Source organism: Limulus polyphemus, unplaced genomic scaffold (genome assembly GCF_000517525.1).
Source record: "Limulus polyphemus unplaced genomic scaffold, Limulus_polyphemus-2.1.2 Scaffold5609, whole genome shotgun sequence".
Lineage (NCBI taxonomy): Eukaryota > Metazoa > Arthropoda > Merostomata > Xiphosura > Limulidae > Limulus > Limulus polyphemus.
In genome coordinates, this window is record NW_013671219.1 from 36,603 (window position 1) to 52,665 (window position 16,063).

The following is a 16,063-nucleotide window of genomic DNA, read 5'->3' on the forward strand; positions in this document are numbered from 1 at the left end:
AAACCATGGTTCTAATTTGTCAGATCCTCCCTACTTTTTTCACTAGTACCCCTACAATAACCATGGTTCTAATTTGTCAGATCCTCCCTACTTTTTTCACTAGTACCCCTACAATAACCATGGTTCTAATTTGTCAGATCCTCCATACTTTTTCAGTAGTACCCCTACAATAGCCCCCCAGTGGCAAAGCGGTATGTCTGCGGACTTACAACGCTAGAATCCGGGTTTCGATACCCGTGGTGGGCAGAGCACAGATAGCCCATTGTGTAGCTTTGTGCTTAATTACAAGCAAACCCTCAAAGTAAATGTCCACTTACTATTATTATAATAAGTTAATAAAAAAAAGCTTTGTGCTTAATTACAAAGAAAGAAACACAATCTACAATAACCATGTTTCTAATTTGTCAGATCCTCCTTGCTTGTCAGTAGTACCTCTATAATAACCATGGTCTTAATATGTCACATTCTCCTTACTTTTTCACAAGTACCTCTGCAATAACCCTGTTTCTACTTCGTCAGATCCTCCTTGCTTGTCACTAGTACCTCTATGATAACCATAATTCTAAGTTGTACGATACTCCCTACATATAAAGTGCCTAATCGGTGACATACGTTTTATAGTTAAACACAAAATGTAAAATGAGCTGTTTTTGCTGTGTTTAGTGCAGGTCTCGAATCCCAATTTTAATGTTATTTGGTGACACAAGTTATTTTAAAATTTAACCTAATATCAGATATTGCAATATATAGGTGCTATTCTTCATATCTAAATGCACATTAAATTAATTTCAAAGTTGAAAATATCCTTAAGAAAGGTACATTTTGACAGGTATTTGAAAAATAATTTATTATTGGAAAACTTTAAGCATAAAACTTGCCAATTAGACTTTATCAAATCTATTGCTAAACTTTAACGAGTAGGTGATGCCTTCCCTCAAAGTAGCCCCTCAGTGGCAAAGCGGTATGTCTGCGGACTTACAACGCTAGAATCTGGGTTTCGATACCCGTGGTGGGCAGAGCACACATAGCCCATCGTGTAGCTTTGTGCTTAATTACAAACAAACCCTCAAAGTAAATGTCCACTTACTATTATTATAATAAGTTAATAAAAAAAAGATTTATAAGCAAGTGTTTCCATAATCAGTTATTATTATTGCTAAACGAATGCTTACTGGTTCTGTTAAATAAAATGTCCAGTTATTATTATTATTGCTAAAACTTAACGATTAATTGTTGGTTTCTTTAAATAAAATATCCAGTCACTGCTGTTATTGTTTCTTAGAGAAATGCCAGATTTCGTGAATTTCCAGTTCCCTGCAAAATGGCCCCGTCTACATACAGACAATCTCACTTATTATCGCATTGACCGAGACTTCAGAATTGCCCAAGATTATCGTCAAACGGAATCTAATTTGTGGTTAAGACATCTACCTTCACTCGCAGGAATTCGCACTTTTCCTCCAACAACAAGTCTTCTTATGGAAGAAATAGTGGAGCCCATGTACCGAACTTTGGCTTGGACCATGGTGGCTGTGACCTTAGCGCTCTTTATTCTAGCAATCATTCTCCTAGTTCTTTTATGCAACCAAAGAAAAAGCCAAAGGTTTAAAGCCAGTCCAGAATTAGGCCATTCCAGAATATCAGAGTCCACGCTGTACTGACGAAGCACCAAGTCCACAGATATGTTATTCACGATGAACTAGATATTAACATGTTTCTTGTTGATCTAGACCTAAAAGTTTTCTCTAGAATAAGGCGTAATTATTCCTAGGGTTCTTGTGGATTGTATATTAAATTTACAAATGATGATAGCATTTCCATACATAGCAACGAATTATAATAAACAGGAACATACAACTCAATATAAAAAGTTACTTTGCCTTTTTTTTTTTACCAATCTTGAACTTACTACATTGCTCTCTGTAAGTCTCGACATGTTGGCTTTTTTATAAAAATCATCTGTCCTCTCATTACAACATAGTTCTGACACTTAAGCCTAATCATTTCAAGATTTATAAAATCATTGCAGACAATCTATTTCATCAGAGTACTTAAACCTTTAATATTGTAATAACGTAATTTCTACTCATGTACATGTGGAAACCTAATATTGTAGCACTTTAACCTGTACATCTGGAAACATCTTGTACTTGCCTAAACTTACACTTCCGCAGACTTCTAAGTATGATTGCTACATGCTTCAACCTGATTAATTTATTTCTAGAAGAATTCAACCCTCAATAAAGCTCTCTGACTATGGTTTCATTGTGTCATCTTGATGACTAAAGTTTCTTATGACTTGTAAACCCTCAGGACTATAGTTTCCTTGAATCATCTGCATGACTTATAAAGCCGCATGACTATAGTTTCCTTGAATCATCTGCATGACTTATAAAGCCTCATGACTATAGTTTCCTTGAATCATCTGCATGACTTGCAAACCCTCAGGACTATAGTTTCCTTGAATCGTCTGCATGACTTATAAAGCCTCATGACTATAGTTTCCTTGAATCATCTGCATGACTTGTAAACCCTTTATAAGTCATGCAGATGATTCAAGGAAACTATAGTCATGAGGCTTTATAAGTCATGCAGATGATTCAAGGAAACTATAGTCATGAGGGTTTACAAGTCATGCAGATGATTCAAGGAAACTATAGTCATGAGGGTTTACAAGTCATGCAGATGATTCAAGGAAACTATAGTCATGTGCCGCATGACTATAGTTTCCTTTTAGTTTATTTTTTCTGTCATATTGGGCTATCTGTTGTGTCTGCCACGTGGAATTGAACTACAATTTTTAACATTCTAAGTCTGTAAACTTACCACTTTTCTTTTAGTATATAGATAATTATATTACATAAATAAAAAATAAATAGAAGTTTTTATTTAAACTCAGATTTTTAAAAAATATAAGTGAAACATGTCTCTTTCAACATTATTTTTTTCATTGTTGTAAGAATTATATCATAAATATTATATACTTTATAATATATGGAATCAGCTTTTACATATCTGTAACAGACTCATTTTCCGTATTTGTTCGAAATAAATTTCTTTGAGAAAAGAGAAAATTCTAAAATTGTTAGCTTTCTTTTAACATACTGTAAACTGTCACATGCAACTTTCAATAGAAAGAGAGACTTCAGGTATAAAACTTTATATATGATCTAGATTAGAAATAAATCATTATAGTAACACAACAGTTAATATTTCAAACACATGATTTGTTGTAAAAATTAAAACCTGTATTCATCAGACTTAAGTATGGTCTCAATGACAACTCGGGTTTATGATCTTAGAGTAAGTCATATGAATAGGGTATGTGAATGTCATAAGATTCATCAGATGTTGAAGCATACATTGATTTTTTTGTATGTGATCAACTAGTGCTTCTAAACCCGACTGAAGATGTTTCTGGACATGACCAGTTAAGCATCAGTTGATTTGTTACGTGTGATCAACTAGTGCTTCTAAACATGATTAATGATGTTTCTGGAAATGACTAGTTAAGCATCAGTTGATTTGTTACATGATTGAAGATGTTTCTGAACATGGTCAGATATGATTCTTAATACAGTTAAGAAACATAAAATTAAGGCCACTTTACTCCAAGATGTCAGACACCTCAACATTGAGGATATGTTTCAGTTTACCCACAAATTGTTTTTGTAAACAATGTGAAAAATACATCAACAGATCTGCTTTGCAAGCCAACCTTGATTTCCTGAGAAACAAGTCAAAAACATGCTGGAAGGATATTAAATATTCCAACTTGAGTTTGGTTTAATGAACTGGAAAACCTTCAAAATGATTCAACTCATTCGTGGTTCACAGATGCAACTTTTTTGCAATCCCAGATTAACATGGAGAAATATGGCAATTCACCTGTACTTTATATTGGGCCCTATCAATTTAAGAATTCTGTATTTAAACAAGATTCACTATCATATTATTACATGATATTAACCCTTTTACTGCATAGTTCGGATATATCCAAATAAAAATTTCTAACAACTGACCGCAAAATTCAGATTTACCCCACGGCTACCAAAAAATGTTTCCTTGTACTTGAAACAATTGCCAAACCTGCATGCATACGTGCTGCTATCTGTGTTCTCACCATGAAATCTGGATGTTTACATGACTCATTACAAAATTTCCAACTTTGCAAGAACACATATAGAATCTATATAAATACAGCGTCTTTATATTTTGGATATTGTTATCTAAATAATTTGTTTTATATTTTGTAATGATTTTGGCCTCTTATTAGCTTAGTTTTAACTATATTTATGCCATTTACTGAAGAACAATTTTCTTCTAATTTTCCTTAATTGTTTGTTTTAATCATTATTTTTCACTATCTATTACAGTTTTCATGGAATATTACTGTCAGATAATGCAAATACAGCTTTTTTCAATATTGAAAAAATAATACAAAGGGCCCAATTCATACTTTTATTTTTTGGTGGAAAATTGACACTTTTTGGGATTTAGTGTGAAAAGTTATAATTTTCCTTAATGAAAATGTTTTTCCAATAGGTACTTCCCTCTTCTCACAAGATTAGCTTTCCTCATTTTATGTTGCCCTCAATATGTGATCTTTTTTCTGAAACGCATGCCAGAAGCCTTCATCCTCCCTCTGTTGGAATCCAAAGTTCAAACACGTCTTTTATGCAAATCATCATGCATCACCTCTTGACCAATAGGAGAGCACTACTAACAAGTGACACACGTAACTCCTCTACACACCACTACTGAACTATCACTTCGAAGTTTAGCAGAAAACACGAGTACTGGAAGATATTGGGAAGGATGGGTGGGAAGTGTGAGTGGAGGGCAGTACCTATCAGAAATACATTTTCATTTAGGAAAATTATAACTTCCGATAAGGTACTCTCCCTCCTCTCACAAGATTAGCTTACATCCCACATTGAAATGGAGGAGGGATTGGTGCGAGGGAAGCACGGGCTTATCCCCGGGAAGCATCCAGAGGACACCCCTGAAATAAGAATAACAGATCAGATGATCTAAGGAGGGGTACAACACCACATCTGAGCCAGGTATCTCTTCACCAGAAACATCAATATCATAAGGAGAACCAGACATGGCAGAACATTATAGGGAGTACATCTGCATGGGAGAGGATAGTTTAGCAATGTGATGTTAAACAGAAACCAGAATCACTCAGTTCCACAATGGAAAGTGGGCATGTGTCCCATGGTGTACAGTGGCTAGGCCACAACGGACCATACTCCGTAAGTCAACTACATCCCAAACCTCACTTGATGGGTACCGACATCCTCGTGAGGGTAGGATGAGGATCATACCATCTTCACCTCAAGTCTCAGAATCAAGAGGGAAGCTAACATTTGACTCCAGGAACTCACAGGGTAGCCTAATGCCAGGGATCCAGGAATGTGTCATCTTGAATCCGAGGGAAGTCCATCACATGCACTCAACCCACACAACCATGAAAACAACCCCAGGTTGGTAAAAACCTCATCACCCAACAAGGGAAACCCAGGACAGAAGCTGAAATAGGCCATGTAGACCTTATGCGACACAGAAGACAAGTTGAGAGGGGAAGACAGACAGCGGGATTCAAAGTGAAACTGTAGCACAGGCTTCTAAAAGAAAAGAAAGTATTAGTGAGGGCTAACTTCATGTCACAGCCATGCTGAAGTCTGTAGAATAGCAGCAGGTGATACCCAAGGTAGCAAAACAGCGATGTATTATAGGTAGTGGGAGATGAACATGTATGGAGTTCTCAACATGCCTGATCATAGAATCTCTTCCAATGGCTGACAAAGACGAGAGGCAAGGGAGAAGGTAAGGTGACAGCTTTGATGTGAGAAAACATGAAAGAGATCACACTGGGAAGGAGACAAGGAGGAATAGGCCAACTGGATCAAATGTCGAACCCAACTGGTCAGGATAACCAGGAAAAGATCACTGGAAGAGGAAGGATAAAAAGGTGGGAATGAGGACCCCGAAAGGAAGCTGTAGGAGCAATAGAACAACAGAGGGCACAGACAGGACAGAGGAGTCTATCCGGATCAGGACAAAGGTAGAGATGAGATATAGAGGATAGGCAGATAGGGAAAAAGAGGACTTGCTTTCTTTCCCAAGACCTCTGCAGCTCAATAAGGTATGTTTTGGATAAGGTAGGAGGAGTGGTACAAGGTCCCGGTAAAAATCAAGGGGGAAAATATCTGACCTACAATGCCTGCAGGCCAGGAGAAGGAGGAAATACGCCTTCAAAGAGAGGTGAAACAGGGAACACATAGACTGAGATCAGATTGGAGGTAAAGTGAGGGCATGAAGGATCACATGAATGTCCCAGTCCTGGAACGACTGACACCTCGGTGGCTGATGGAGCCGGAAGGAACAGATCAACATGGAAAGAACAGGGGAAGCAAAGACCCCACAAAAATTTAAAAAAAAACGGAATGTATAGGATAATGTCGCCCGAACCCCTGAAACCAAATAACCCCGCTAAAAGAGCAATGTGAGAAACTCAGAGATACAGGCAACCATTGGGTGAGAAGCCTGGAAACCCTGAGTCAATGCCCAGAAGCAATAAATGCATTTGCATTGATAGATGGCAAAAGAAGAAGAGCAAATGGAACAGGCTAAATATGAAGCTAATTTCCAAGAGGAACTGGAACTCCTTGCCATGAACTTGACAAAAGGCAGGCATGAAGATGGTTACTGGAGTTGACAGAGCAGGATGAAAGGGGAGGGACCACCTGCAGTTGGAGCAACTGAGGAAACCAAGGTTGAGCATGCCAGTAAGGGGCAATCAGAAGGACCATGCATGGAGTGGCATAGATGAGGGAGGCCATGTGATAAAGTTAACAGATGGGAGGGTAAAGGGTAAACATAAAGGAACAGATGAGACCAATCCTGGCTGAAGGGATTGACAGCCAAGGCTTGAGGATAGGAGACTGGGGACCAAAACCAAGGTGATTGAGAACAGTGGCAAAGGCAACGATATGGGACATACCCACATGTAGACAGAGCCACCAAAAACGGCAGGATGCAGGGACCACTCTCTGGGATAAACTAAATCTGGTCAGGAAAACGATTGGCTATGAGATTGAAAGCAACTGGTACATGACACACCAAACAAATGTGATGTTTGAGGGCCCAAAAATGAAGATCCACAGTGCGGAAAATTAGGGATCTAGACCTGGTGCCACCTTGGTGATTGTAGGAATGGATCATAACCAGTCAGTGGTTGGCAAGAGAATGAAATTGAACCAAAGACCAACAAACAGCCAGGAGTTTGAGAAGACAACTCTCTCATCCACAGACCAATGACCTGAAACCTCCTGCTGATCCACCCAGGCATCCCAGCTCTGAAGGGATACATCCATTAACAGATGTAAATCTAGACATGAAGGAGGAAGTGGGATCCCCACCGACATGTGGGTTCTGTTCAACTACCAATGAAGATTGTCTACAAGGGATATAGAAGTATCTAAGGGATCCCGGGCAAGGATCCATTGATCATGAAGGAGCCATTGAAGGAACTGCATATGGACCCTGCCCAGGGGTATGAGATGGGTCAGGGATGACAACATCCCGAAAAGTGATAGAACCTTGAGAGTTTAACTGAGGGAACAGACAGGGCTTTCCAAATGGCTCATTCCTTAGGATGGAGCTGGAGAGAAGAAGGTTGGGCCCGATTGAGATGGTGTTGAAGAAAACACCCAAATGGATAAGGTATTGGGTAGGACAAAGGAAAGACTTCTCCAATTTGACCAACCAGCCCACCCGCGCAGCTTCGGACAGAAGCTGATGAGTGTGACAGGCCAATTCCTGTCTTCCGAATAAACATGGAAATGCAACATATGGCATGAATATATCGAGCAAAAAAGCAGACCACACGATAAAACATGTATAGTGCTGAGTCCAGGCCGAAAGGTAATGCATGAAACTGGTACCCCCCCCCTCCCCCAATGGACAAAGCAAAGATATGGAAAGGAATGTCCATCTTGGTCATCCAAAGAGAAACATATATCTCTATGGTTAAGTGAGGAGTGTGAACATACTGATTGAGATGGGATAAATCAATGACAGGATGCCAGTCTTCTTGGGAACCACAAACAGATGGGAGTAAAACCCCTATGAACCTGGTGAGCTGGTTCAAAAACCTGTTGTGCAATGAGGTCCTGAACTGCCTCTGACAGACGCTGGTGTGTCAAGGGATCCCAAAGAGAAAGAGGATAATGAATCCCTCCAAGAGCACCTTGTGAATCCAGATATCAGCAAGAAAAAGTCCCCACAGATGATTGAAATCCAATAGACAAGCCCTCACTGGGCCTAAACAGACCACATAGTCACCAGTACTGCTGTTGGCAGGTTGTGCGTCATCGAGTAAATCGTTGAACCGAGGCAGGGCAGAAGAATGGAACAGGAAGAGGTTTGGATGGGGAAGATGTGCGGCACAGGAATTTGTGCCGCACTCGGCCCCAACTGCGACAAACGAGTTACCAAGTTATTAAGGGTTGAATGTCCATGGGCCAATGCCACCCGTGACTCCAAAGACTGGAACCGATTCAAACAAAAAGTGGCACCATGCGGAGGTCCCTCAGATAAGGAGCCTGGAGCCAACATAGAAGAGCATCTGACAGAAGGTAAAGGAAAGAAAGGTACATGAACAGGATCATGAGGGTGAGATAAAGGCAAGAAAATTGGGCTTGGGTAAGTTGGACAGGGTAATCTGGGTTCACCTCTCAAACAGGTAGAACCGACCCCAACAACTGTTGGTCAAGAAAAGGAAAGTCCACCCAATGATAAGCAAGGGCAAACTGATCAGAAATCCATGGGGAATGCCTTCCCCCAGTTGAGAGGTAAATAGGTCCACGTGAATGCTAGTATCGTGGGATGGGGGAATTGCTAAATAAGTTTGGGAAGTTTCATATAAGTGGGAAGTTTCTAGGGCCATAGGAAACAGGTGTAAGTAACAAAACATCACATACATGAGAAATAAAGTCTGAAAAGACTCAATGAATGAGCGGCGATATATCCCCCGACAGGTTGCCCATGCCCATGGATGAATATACAGCATCAGACACTGGCGAAGTATCCGAAGTGGTGACTGTAATTTCAGAATTCATAAGCGGGAAACACGAGGAAGTAATGCTTTATTAAAATATTAACTCCACAACTGTGAAGTGTAGGAAATAAAGTTATGAAAAAAGAAACCACTTTAAGGTAACTGAATAATGTAAAAAAGAATGTCTGAACTGTAAAGCTGCCAAACAAGAAGTGATAATTCGGTAGTGGCATGTAGAGGGAGTCACAGGTGTCATGTGATATTAGTGCTCTTCTATTGGTGGAAAGGTGGATCATGATGATTTGCATGAGAGACATGTTGGAACTTTGGATTCCATCAGAGAGAGGATGAAGGCTTGTGCCATACGTTTCTGAAAAAAGTGTGCATATAGAGGGCAGCACAAAATGAGAAAAGTTAATTTTGTGAGAGGAGGGAAAGTACCTTATTGGAATTAATGAAAGAGTTAATTTGTTTTCTGCTGAAAAAGTAGCTTCTTCAATATATCTCAAAAGTAATAAAAAATGTAGAAATACATTTTCTAACTAACTGGCATATACCACCTGCATTATTGACATTTAAAGAAGATTTTGTGAAGTGTTTAGTACATTGTTACTTAAGAAATACTTTTTATTATTCAAGCAGAAATTAAATTTATTAAAGACTATATGTTGTACATTTCATATACAGAAAAACCACATCGAATTTCTAACCACTTAACCAAGAGATTCAGACTTAATTATAGAAACTTCACTACTAACATTGGAATTTTCTATATAAAATTAAAAATTCAATTTATTTCTGATATGAAAAATGGAGGCTGGAATATTTAAATAACCTTTTAGGGATGGTATATTTTATAAACATTATTAATTATTCTGATTTAACTCATTATCTCTACGGATATTACTTCCTAGTATGAGTGCTTCAGCCTGTTTTCAGAAATAGCTTTACACCTCCATTTCTAAAACCTTGTTCAGTCATATATTCAGTAGCTGTTCAGTGACTAGATGCATAGCAATACATTGGGAAGCTGCTCCTGGACCCATGTCGATCATGGACCCTTAAAATAAGTATTTTAAATTTATAATTATCAGAACCTTCCACAACTAATTATGTTACTTTTCATCAGTATCAGCTAAATAAGAGAAATCCACAATTAATCAAGTTTGATAATAATGAAGAGGAATAAAGATTTGAGTTTGATATTTAACTAAAAAAATTAAATGTACCAATGATGGAAACTGAACTCTACAACCTTATACAACAAAACCAAATATTTGATGAAAAATTAGGATATTGATAACAACTCAGGTATTTAACATTATTCAAATTAAGGATGCATTATTCTTCAGATCTCAAGAAATCAGAGCTCAGAAGAAGGTTGGGAAGGAATGAATGTGCTCCTTCTCCTGTTTGGTTCATAAGGAGGAGGAGGTTGAACTGCTCCCTGGGTTAAGCGGCGCCTCCACTGATTCTCCATGTTCTTCAGAGTGTTAAACGTGTTCTGTTGTGAGACCAGTGGTGGTGGAGAACTCTCGTTTTGAATTCCCAATGCCTCCATCTCCTTGTCTGATGCGAGTGGAGGCTGTACTCTAATGTTCTGAGGTATGGAAATATCTGGATCAGATAAATTATTTACAAAAGTAAAATCTGAATATCCACCATAGTCCTTCAAGTCCAGGGAGTTCTCAGATCCATCCACACTGTAGAGAGAAGTAGATGTTCACGTGACAAATGAAATTTTAAGTTCTTGCTCTGGTTATCAATAATGACAACTAAAGTCATGATAGTATACACAGAGTTGCAGTAAAATAAGGTATGCAAAATATAAGAGAAAATCACAATAAACTCCTGAAACAGTCTCCTGTTTGTTATCAGACACAACTAATAAATAACACAATGACCTTCTCATGTTTATAAGCACAAATATACAGACACAGTCTCCTGTCTGTTGTCAGACACCACTAATAAATAACACACTAAACTCCTGATGTTTATAAGCACAAATACACAAAAACATATAGAAACAGTTTCCTGTCTGTTTTAGACACAGCTAATAAATAACACACTAAACTCCTGATGCTTACAAGCACACAGAAACATATAGAAACAGTTTCCTGTCTGTTTTAGACACAGCTAATAAATAACACACTAAACTCCTGATGCTTACAAGCATAACTTTACAGAAACATATAGAAACAGTTTCCTGTCTGTTTTAGACACAGCTAATAAATAACACACCAAACTCCTGATGCTTACAAGCACAAAAACATATAGAAACAGTTTCCTGTCTGTTTTAGACACAGCTAATAAATAACACACTAAACTCCTGATGCTTACAAGCATAACTTTATAGAAACATGCTGTAAAATGTTATTAACAAAATAAGAGCTCATTAGACCATTAAAGCTGTTATATTATGGTAGCTATTAATTTCTATGTTATTATGTTAGGAAAAAAAGATAAAATACACTTTTCTTTGTAGAAGGAACTTAAATATATAAGAAATAGAGAAACATTTGTTTTACATGGATTGTTAGGAAAGGCATTTAAAATTTTCAATTGAAAAGTAATTTGATTAACCTTGTCATCATAACCACCAGTCTGAAACTATCATTGCAACTTACCTGATGGTGATCGAATACCATCATTCAAAACATTATAATGATTGAAAACAGGATTTTCCTACAGTAAACGTTGGTGTATTTTTAAGTTAATTACTCAGCAGGTCCTTCCCAGACATTAAAATTCATTTCAACCAAACAGAACAGAGGAATAATTAATATTCCTACTTATAAGCATCTTCTTGATTCTTTAAATCTGTCTGACATAATTATCCCTGATATAATAGTTAAATAAAACAATGGAATAATTAATATTTCTACCTATAAGCATCTTCTTGAACCTTTAATTCCGTCTGATATAATAGTTAAATAAAACAATGGAATCATTAATATTCCTACCTATAAGCATCTTCTTGATTCTTTAGTTCTGTCTGACATAATTAAACCTGATATAATAGTTAAATAAAACAATGGAATAATTAATATTCCTACCTATAAGCATCTTCTTGATTCTTTAGTTCTGTCTGACAATTCCACATAGGGTTAGAGCTAGAAACAAACAAAACATATGTTTAATTTTTCTACTTGGAACAACACATAACTGTTTTAAAAAAGAATGCTGTACAAAATTAAGCCAGATTGTCTTTACTTGTAAAAACCTGTTCACTTACATACACAGTGTGAAGAGTAAAATGGTCTAAGTTTTGCTCCCATTAGTATACTGTGAAAAGTACAAGGATCTAACTTTCACTATCGTTTGTACAGTACGTAATGTATCAGGGTCTAAGGTTCACTACCCCTATATAGTGTACTGAGTACCAGGGTCTAAGTTTCACTACACCTGTACAGTGTACTGAGTACCAGGGTCTAAGTGTCACTACATCTGTACAGTGTGTAGAATACCAGGGTCTAAGTTTCAATACCTTCTGTACAGTGTATAGAGTACCAGGGTCTAAGTTTCACAACACATGTACAGTGTGTAGAGTACCAGGGTCTAAGTTTCACTACCTTCTGTGCAGTTTGTAGAATATCAGAATCCAAGTTTCACTACCTTCTGTACAGTGTGTAGAGTACCAGGGTCTAAGTTTCACTACCTTCTGTACAGTTTGTAGAATATCAGAATCCAAGTTTCACTACCTCTATACAGTGTGTAGAGTATTAGGGTCTAAGTTTTGCTACCCTTGTACAGTATGAAGAGTATCAGGGTCCAAAGTTGAATACTCCTGCACAGTATGGATGAGTGTCAGGGTCTAAATTTCAATTATTTTGTGCAGTGTGAAAAGTACCATGGTCTAAGTTTCACTACCTCTATACAGTGTGTAGCATTTCAGGGTCTAAGTTTCACTACCCTTGTACAGTGTGTAGAATATTAAGGTCTAAGTTTAACTACCCCTGCACAGTATGTAGAGTATCAGGGTCTAAGTTCTGCTACCCCTGTACAATGTGTAGAGTATCAGAGTCTAAGTTTTCCTACCCCTGTACATGTAGAGTATCAAGGTTTATGTTTTGCTACCCCTGTACAGTATCAAGGTTTATGTTTTTCTACCCCTGTACAGTATCAAGGTTTATGTTTTGCTACCCCTGTAGAGTGTGTACAATATCAAGGTTTGTTTTGCTACCCCTGTACAGTGTGTACAATATCAAGGTTTGTTTTGCTACCCCTGTACAGTGTGTACAGTATCAAGGTTTGTTTTCCTACCCCTGTAGAGTGTCTAGAGTACCAGAGTCTAAGTTTGTTGTGCATTAGGCATTCTTCTTACCCTTCCACAGCATGCTTGTTTGTATTTGGGAGATCGTTGACACCAATCCGGTTGAGGCCTGAATCTTGAGATCCTGGAGTATGTAAAAATAAATATTTATTTACTGAGGAGAATCTTTTATACAACTTTCACCTTCATTTCTTGACTGAAAAGTTAAAATAAGACAGTTTCTTTCCAAAATCTAATAAAAAAAAAATATTATATTTATCACTATCATTTCATAATCAATTTTTATTTAAATTTGTATCAATTCTTGGGATAAGTTATTAAATTCTGTTTGTTGAAAATTAACCTACAATTTATGAAAGAACTATTTCTTTAGCCATGTTAAATTACAATTAGTTTTTGCCATCAAAATGGTGTCTTTGATCATCTAGATCCTGTTTAATTTCTGTCTAAATATAATTTATCATTATTTCAGTGCTTTTTACAGTGGTAGTAAATTTGGCCTATATATCTGTGTGTGTGTATGGAACTTCAATAGATTATTAGTATTATTTTGTGTTTTAGTATGCTCCCATTTCAATAAGAAACAAAGTGAGAAGTAAAGAACAATAATATTTAAGAATCCTGAAAATTATACTAATGTTGTAACTTTGAAACCTGATAAGTGAATAACAAGAAGTTATACTAACCCTACCAGCATAACTTATTTCTAAACTTGAATAAAGTATATGCTAGTAAAGTTTAAATAATGAACTACAAACTACTTTAAAAAAAACAATAGCAAAAAGATGTGTACTTGTTTTACACCTGCAGATGTTTTACTAAAACAGTGATATATAACAAAATTAATTAAAATACAACATAGGAACCAAAAGTTAATACTTTCTAGTTTTCTTGAATTTTGATGATTAGTTGTTGCTCATCATTTGATGAAACCAGCTAAAAGATTTGGTTTTGAAAGCTAGTTACTTTCTGTAATGTTTACATTTTACTACAAATACACACTATAAAATACTTTTTTTAACATCTTTTAAAGTTAACTTGGTAAAAGTAAAATGATCAGACGTTATTATGAACACACACACACACACACACTAACCATCTCCTTTCAAAGTATCCAATTAGATTGCAGGACAAGCAGAGTAAGCTGTTTGAATTATTTGACATAAAATCAACACACTCACAAACTTCATTTCTTTTTAAATTCCATTACAGTAATCTGCCATCAGTGAGAATCTGTTTGATAATAGAAACTTATCTACAACTATAGATACAGATGAATGAAATATCAAAGACATTTCTAGAATATTACTTACCAAAAGATGTGGCAGTCGCAGCCCTTAGTTTCCTTGTGAGGCTGTGTAACATAAATAGATATATACATCGAACACCAATCAAAGTTCTCAGTTGTTCTATATTAAAGTTATAAAAAAGTTTAAAAACTTTTTTATATTTAACGTGAAAAAGAAACACATAAAAAAAAGAAACTTGCAGATCATGAGATGCACTTTTTTCTATAATAAATATATATATAAAAATTATAACCTGCACAGGTTTATTTCTAACAACACCTGCCACGATGTGAATTGAATAGCATTACTTATATTTTTAATGGTTAAAAAGTTTGTCTCCTTATATCTTAGAGAGAAATAAATAAACAGCCTATCCTTTTCTTGATGATGGTAAAGTTTTTGTCTAGTGTGGAAAGTTGTAGCTCAAGTAAACTTTTTAAAAACACATCATTAACTGAATTAATTAATAGTAACTGTAATTTATGATAAGGCAAAAAAAAATAAATACTATGTTTTCTTTAAGAATGTACATGCATAAAAGTATATACAGTCATACCCAGTTAGTCAAAGAGAGAAATATTTAAACCACTTTCTTAATTGAATAAAATAGGAATGACACCAGATAAACAGTTGCAGTTTGCACCAAGTGAGAGACTAATGTCAGAAGTTTTCCCCTATTGGTTTATGTAAAGGACAGTGTCTCACAAAGACACTAGATGTGAAGATCACTCTGGACAGGGGCACCATTTGTGGCTCAATCTGGGTGATAATTGATCTCCACCCACTTACATGCCAGCATATCCAGATGTAATAATGGTAACATTGAAAAAACTTGGGTTGTTAGCCTCCATTATACCACAAACTACAATTGTATTTCCTATTTAAATGATATTCTATTCAATTAATAAAGTTGTTCAATAATTTATGTATATTTGTAACAATACATTTTGATTCAGAACCACCACTGAAGCTAGTATTTAGTGGATGTTTTCTAAACAAAAACTTAAGAACTGAGTAAAATCATATTAATTACAATACTTCAAAATATAATCAGATTGAAAAACTAACGATTTTTCAATAGGCTTTAAAACACAAAAAATTAATAACTGTTAGTATATATTTTTACATAGCTTAATTATGATATTACTCAGCCAGGTTTTATTAATAAATTACACATTCTTCACATCAAAGTTTAATTATGATTTCACTCAGCCAGGTTTTATTAATAAATTACAGATTCTTCACATCAAAGTTTAATTATGATTTCACTCAGCCAGGTTTTATTAATAAATTACACATTCTTCACATCAAAGTTTAATTATGATTTCACTCAGCCAGGTTTTATTAATAAATTACACATTCTTCACATCAAAGTGTAATTATGATTTCACTCTGCTAGGTTTTATTAATAAATTACACATTCTTCACATC

General features: G+C 36.2%; 2 protein-coding genes across 2 annotated transcripts in view; one reads left to right on the top strand and one right to left on the bottom strand.

Annotated features, from left to right (window-relative positions):
- Positions 1–1,661, top strand: part of LOC106472786 (esterase FE4-like) — a 26,420-nt gene extending 24,759 nt beyond the window's left edge. The window contains exon 7 of the mRNA XM_022401314.1: positions 1,283–1,661. Within this exon, the coding sequence (XP_022257022.1) occupies positions 1,283–1,661 (379 nt within the window). The remainder of the gene's footprint in view (positions 1–1,282) is intronic.
- Positions 1,662–9,722: 8,061 nt separating this feature from the next.
- Positions 9,723–16,063, bottom strand: part of LOC111089227 (cadherin-23-like) — a 19,378-nt gene continuing 13,037 nt past the window's right edge. Inside the window, exons 8-11 of the mRNA XM_022401312.1 lie at positions 14,657–14,697; positions 13,395–13,467; positions 12,127–12,183; positions 9,723–10,773 (exon numbers count right to left, since the gene is read on the bottom strand). Coding sequence (XP_022257020.1) covers positions 10,434–10,773; positions 12,127–12,183; positions 13,395–13,467; positions 14,657–14,697 — 511 coding nt within the window. The 3' untranslated portion in view covers positions 9,723–10,433. The remainder of the gene's footprint in view (positions 10,774–12,126; positions 12,184–13,394; positions 13,468–14,656; positions 14,698–16,063) is intronic.